This window comes from Otolemur garnettii, unplaced genomic scaffold (assembly GCF_000181295.1).
Source record: "Otolemur garnettii isolate 467f Iridium unplaced genomic scaffold, OtoGar3 scaffold00014, whole genome shotgun sequence".
NCBI classification, from domain to species: Eukaryota; Metazoa; Chordata; class Mammalia; order Primates; family Galagidae; genus Otolemur; species Otolemur garnettii.
Genome location: NW_003852409.1, coordinates 27,877,865 through 27,884,537, shown reverse-complemented (window position 1 = coordinate 27,884,537; position 6,673 = coordinate 27,877,865). Strand labels below are relative to the sequence as shown.

Genomic DNA, 6,673 nt, shown 5'->3' with positions numbered 1-6,673 from the left:
ATGGGCTCGGTGCTTGTAGCTCTGCGGCTAGGGCGCTAGCCACATACACCAGAGCTGGCGGGTTTGAACCCAGCCTGAGCCTGCCAAACAACAATCAACTACAACCAAAAAAAATAGTCGGGCATCGTGGTGGGCACCTGTAGTCCCAGCTACTTGGGAGGCTGAGGCAAGAGAATCCCTTAAGCTTAAGAGTTTGAGGTTGCTGTGAGCTGTGACACTATGGCACTCTACTGAGGGTGACATAGTAGTCCATCCACTGTCTCAAAAAATAAATAAATAAATAAAAAAGAAAGAAAGTAGAAGGATGAAAAAATATATGACCTACAGTAAGCATGAATAATCTGGCTGGAGTGTTAATAACAAGAAATGAGATTTCAAGACAAAGAATGTTCTTCCTGGAATTTCATCTCGTGTTTTCCTTCCTGTAGCCCCTTACTCTTCCTTGCTCTCTTAAACATTTATCACTTTCTCTAGAAAAGCTTTTCCCACCTAAGATCCAGTTCTGTCAACTCAAATAGCATTGTTTATTTCTCCTGTTAATATATTTATTCCAGTATGTTTTAAGTATTTATCTATCTCCTGTATATTTTAGGTATTTTTCTGTCAGTAAGATCTGTGAAGAAGGGACCATGTATGTAGAATTTTTAAAAATCATATTGTTAGCATTCAGCCTAGTGCCTGATATCCCTAAGTTCTCCAATAAATATGTGCTGTTTGAAGACATGAATGAACAACTTAATGAATCAATAAGAAATATGTCAAAAAGACTATATTATTTTTAATGTATGGAAATGTAACTGTGCAAAAAAGAGGGAAATAATTTTAAAAGCCATCAAAAAATTCGAAAAATCAAAAATGCATATCTTCTTTTTCAACCTAATGAGTTATTTTGTATTTATCTATCATAGACCTGAGTTGGTAGTTAAGAAGCTACGGTACTATGCAAGATTTATAGTCGTTTGTCTTCTTCTCAACAAAATGGATGTTGTGAAGGACCTGGTAAAGGTAACGTACTTTAAAGTAGTTAGAATTCTAAAATCTAATCATATGTGGATAATTTCATGTCTTAAAAATAGATTTTAGGTTTGGAGGTGGCACCTATGGCTCAAAGAGTCGGGCACCAGCCCCATATACTAGGGGTGATGGGTTCAAGCCCGGCCCTGGCCAAAACTGCAAAAGAAAATAAAAATAAAAATAGATTTTAGGTTAAAATAATTTTGATTTATCTAAATAATTGTAGCATTCAAAGTATGAATTCTGACATAGGTAATGATAGAAAGTATTTCTAACTCTCTTCATATTATGATACATTTATACTTTTCCAAGATAGTTATCTTAAGTCCTTCCTTTTATACCTTCAGCAATTTTTATATTCCATAGCCTAGGAATAGATGCCTGGGAAATGCAAATGGAAAACAATGTTTAATTTAAGAGAAAAATAATTGAAAGTTGAGGTCAAGAAAAAGTACATAATGTCATATGGAGGTATTACAGATGAATGGCAGTTTTCCTATCACTTTACAGTGGCTGATCACTCTCTCTTTCATTAACTGAGATAAGTAAGAGTTCATTATTTTCCAGATCCACTTAATAGCTGCGTACGAAATACTGCATACTAAATTCTGGTTGCACTCTGTACGCAATAGTTTTGTTGGCATACTTCTTAATTGTTCTGTCAAGGATAGCTTGCCAGTTTGACAAGGCCAACAGGGGTAGTGCTGTGTACTCCTTTTCTGTCTTTCTCTATCCATAGCAACTGGTAAGACTATTTCCAGAAAACAGTGTAAGCCCAAAGATAATTAGGAAGTATTCAATTTTAAAAAATGTTTAAATTTTTGAATTTTTTTCTAATTTCTCTGTTAATAAGTGTATTGCTGATACAGCACTGAGTAGGAAATGGATCCCTGTAAATATCTTATTTGATATATCATTCTGGAGTTTGAGATTTTGAAGCAAGTCCATGTTCTTTCTTTGTTTTCAGTTATATTGGGACTGTTGATAATAATCAAACTCCTTAACTGTATCATTTACTGGCAGTATCCATAATATAGCTATCTATTTTTATAACACTTTTTCTTTGTGTTATTTTAAAATCAGGAATTATCAGATGAAATTGAAGATTATACTCATCGTTTTAATACTGAAGATCAAGTAGAGTGGAACTTGGTGCTTCAAGAAGTAGCAGCTTTCATCGAGGTCAGTTTTTGACAAGAAGGATCATAATTATGAACAAATAAATGGCTATGTGGTTTATGTTTTTGTTGTGTGTATATGTCAAGAAGAAGCAGTAAGACCAAGTGCGCTGGTTCGCGCCTGTAATCCTAGCACTCTGGGAGGCCGAGGTGGGTGGGTTGCTTGAGCTTAGAAGTTCAAGACCAGCCTGAGCAAGATTGAGACCCTGTCTTTAAAAATAGCCTGGTGTTGTGGCAAGCACCTGTAATCCTAGCTGCTCGGGAGGCTGAGGCAAGAAAATCACTTTAGCCCAAGAGTTTGAGGTTGCTGAGAGCCATGTCGAGATGGCACTCTACTGAGGGTGACAAAATGAGACTGTCTCAAATAAATAAATAAATATGGTAAAATAAAGAAGCAGTAGCATATTGATATTTTCTCTTGGCCATTAACTTCTTATTCCTTTTTTTTTTTAGGCGGACCCTGTAATGATACTGAATGATGATAATACCATTGTCATCACATCTAATCGCCTGGCTGAAACAGGAGCCCCGTTGCTGGAACAGGGCATGATTGTGGGACAGTTGTCTCTGGCTGATGCACTCATTATTGGTAATTGTAATAATCAGGTAAAGAATTGTGAAGGAATTATGCTTAAAATTTGCTTTGAAAAATCTTGATTATCTCAGCAAGGATAACAAGGATATTTATTTCCTTATAAATATATTGACATTCATCTTTGAGGAAATGGTTAATTGAATATATAAGGAGTATATTACAGGCATTTAAATGGCTTAGAAAGGATTTTTAATAATATGCGAAACTTAGGGTATGGTAAATGAAAATAAATTTGCTAGGGAGTTATGTAAACAAAATTATTTCATATATGTTAGAATGTTTATGCACAGGAAGAAGACTAGGAAATAACTTATGAATATCTAAAAGATTTATTTCTGAATACCAGCATTTTAGGTGACTTTTGTTTTCTTCCTACAGCTTTCTAAAGTTTCCAAAATTTCTATATGTTACTTTTCCATTTATGTAGAAAGAGTGAAGGACTTGTTTTTGAGTACATTTGTCAAAAGTGAATTTGAAATATTTTTTCATGATTGAACAGTCCCAAAATGCTGAGGATTTAATGCACTGGAAATGTAATTTACTGGAATGTATTTGATGTTAGAAAAGTCGTCAATGGAAACATTTTTCTATATGTGTTATTCAGGTTTTGATTTTGAATCCTATTCTAGTGTTACTCCATTTTTGGCTTTTATAGCCACTATTTTTGCAAGTTTATACCTTAAAACTTTTTGAGGCCAGGTGTGATGGCTCATGCCTGCAATCTTAGCACTTTGGGAAACCAGAGCAAGAGGATTGCTAGAGGACAGAAGTTTGAAATAACCCTGAGCAACATAGTAAGACCCTGCCCCTACAAAAGAAATTTAAAAATTAGTTGGGTATGGTGGTGTGCTCCTCTGATCTCAAGAACTTAGAAGGGTGAAACAGGAGGATTGCTCAAGTCTAGGAGTTTGAAGTTTTTATGAGCTATATGGTTCAGCTACTGCATTCTATCCCAGGCAACAGAGTAAGACCGTGTCTAGACAGAAAAAAATTAAAACCAAATGAACTAGGCACAGTGACATATACCTGTGGTCCTAGCTAGTTGAAATACTGGGGTGAAAGGATCACTTGAGCCCAGAAGTTCAAGGTTAGCCTGGGCAATATAGCAAGACCCTGACTCTACAATAAATAAATAAATAAATAACCAACCAAATGAGATATCACCCACCCCAAATTAGATTTCTCATACTTTGTTAGTAGAAGTGTAAATTTGAACATCCACTTTAGAAAAGTATCAGACATTATACAGTACAACCAAATATATGCAAACCCTATAACCAAGTAGTTCCACTATTTCTTTTAATAATTTGTAGGAGTTTGTAATATATTTTGCATGAAAGGCCTTTGTCAGATTTATATATTGAAATACCTTCTACTCTGTGCCTTTTTTTTCTTTTTTCTTTTTGAGGCAGTCTCACTTTGTCATCCTTGGTAGACTGCCATGATATCATAGCTCAAAACAACCTCAAACTCATAGGCTCAAGTGATTCTCTTGCCTTAGCCTCCCAAGTAACTAGGACTACAGGCACCTGCCACAGTACTTGGGTAGTTTTTCTATTTTTCATAGAAACAGGGTCTTGCTCTTGCTTAGGCTGGTCTTGAACTCCTAAGTTCTGGAAGATCCATCCACCTGAGCCTCCCAGAGTGGTAGGATTACAGGTGTGAGTCACGGCACCTGGCCTGCTCTGTGCCTTTTATATTCCTCACATGTTTCCTGTCTGTCTCCCTCTCTTTTAAATACATTAATTAAAATATTTCTTGGGGTCTATCTCTCCTTCTTGCCTTCAGGAGAAGGACCCACTTCCAATTTTCTTTGAAAGTACTCTAAACTTTCCCTTTGTTTTTCCTAAATAAAACCTGTCTTTGTTACCCTGAAAAAAATAAAATATTTATTGGGCACCTGCTTTGTGCTAGACCCTGCTCCCAATACTGGGCTTCTGGTGAATAGAAGTCTTGAATTTTACTGTCCAATTTATAATTTTTTTTCCTTTTTGGTAAGAGCTCTATTTTGAGAAATCCTTGCCTTGACATGGTCATGAAGATAATTTTCTTTATTATTATTTTTTTCTAAAACCTTTATTACTTTATCTTTCACATTTATATCTATAGTCTATCTGGAATTTATTTGTGTTTTGATATGAAGCATGGGTCATGTTTTCCATTTGGATTTCTGGCAGTCCCAGCACCATTGACAGAAATGATTATCTTTTCCTCATAACACTCTAGTGTCATTTTTATTATAAATCTGGTGTCCGAATATGTCACAATTTGAATTTCTTTCTTTGGTGTGTATGTTATACTAATACCAGATTGACTTCATTATTTTGGCATTATAATAGGCCTCAAAATATGAATGTTATTGTAGTAAATGAAATATTTATTTTCTCTAATCTTTGTTTTCTCTTGTTGATTTCTGATCTTATTTTTGGTATTTTTTCCCTCTTTCTTTGAATTGAATTTGCTTAGATGATTGAGTTTATGATTTTTTCTTCTTTTTTATTTTATTTTATTTATTTATTTATTTTGAGACAGTCTCATTATGTCGCCCTTGGTAGCAACCTCAAACTCTTGGACTTAAGCAATTCTCTTGCCTCAGCCTCCCGAGTGGCTGGGACTACAGGTCCACCACGATACCCGGCTATTTCCTTTTTTGTTGTTGCAATTGTTTAGATAGCCCGGCCAGGTTCGAACCTGCCACCTTTGGTGTATGTGACTGGCGCTGTAACCACTGTGCTAGGGGCGCCAAGCCTCTTTTAATGTAAACATTTAAAGCTATAAAATTCCGTTTTAGCATTGTTTGAACTGCATTCCACAGATCTTGATATTTTGTGTTTTTAATTTTCTTTCAGTTCAAAATGTCTTCTAGTTTCTTGTCATTTCTTTTTTTTTTTTTTTGCAGTTTTTGGCTGGGGCTGGGTTTGAACCTGCCACCTCGGCATATGGGGCCGGAGCCCTACTCCTTTGAGCTACAGGAGCCGCCCTCTTGTCATTTCTTTTTTGACTCCTGCAATACTGTATGCGGGAGTCAAAATCCCACCAGGAGGTGCACATGCCCACCAGGAGTTTGATAATTGTTATAGGTCTTCTAATCTTGCCTTTCTGTTGACATGTAGTCTGTTAGATTTATTGTTCCTCACATGTTATATTCCATTTAAGGAAATACTTCTTTCTTCTGTCTCCCTTTCAGATTTTTTCATTTTCTTTGATTCTTACCAGTTTTACTATAGTGCTTCCAGGTTTAGTTTTCTGTACTTACCTATTTGAGGCTCATAGATTTTCTTGACCCTTATGAGTTCATGTCTTTCATTTATTTTGAAATATAGTTATTGTTTCTCTGCACACTGTTTTTCCTTCCTTCTTTCTCTCCTCTGCTTATGGAGTTCCAGTTACATATCTGCAGATCCTTTCATGGTGTCCCTGTATCTGTTATACTCTTTTCTGTATTTTCTATCATTTTTTCCTATCTAGATTTCAGTAAGGGTGTTTCTGTTGAATTTTTTTTTTTTCTTTTTTGTAGAGACAGAGTCTTACTTGTCGCCCTTGGTAGAGTGCCATGTTGTCATAGCTTATAGCAACCTCCAGTGCTTGAGCTTAGGCGATTCTCTTGCCTCAGCTTCCCAAGTAGCTGGGACTACAGGCGCCCGCCACAATGCCCGGCTATTTTTTTATTGCAGTTTGGCCGGGGCTGGGTTTGAACCTACCACCCTCGGTGTATGAGGCCGGCACCCTACTCACTGAGCACAGGCACTGCCCACTGTTGAATTCTTTTTGATTTCAAAAAGACACTAATCGTGTCTCCTTTTGTATCCAATCTTTTATTAAACTTTTTATTAAGTTTCACATTTCACATATTGTCTTTCTTAGTTGTGGATTTTTCCATTTGTTT

At 36.0% G+C, this 6,673-nt stretch overlaps 1 protein-coding gene across 1 annotated transcript in view; it reads left to right on the top strand.

The window, feature by feature from the left end:
- Positions 1-6,673, top strand: part of SCAI (suppressor of cancer cell invasion) — a 166,554-nt gene that overhangs the window by 101,723 nt on the left and 58,158 nt on the right. The window contains exons 7-9 of the mRNA XM_023510572.1: positions 909-1,005; positions 2,098-2,196; positions 2,646-2,798. Coding sequence (XP_023366340.1) covers positions 909-1,005; positions 2,098-2,196; positions 2,646-2,798 — 349 coding nt within the window. The remainder of the gene's footprint in view (positions 1-908; positions 1,006-2,097; positions 2,197-2,645; positions 2,799-6,673) is intronic.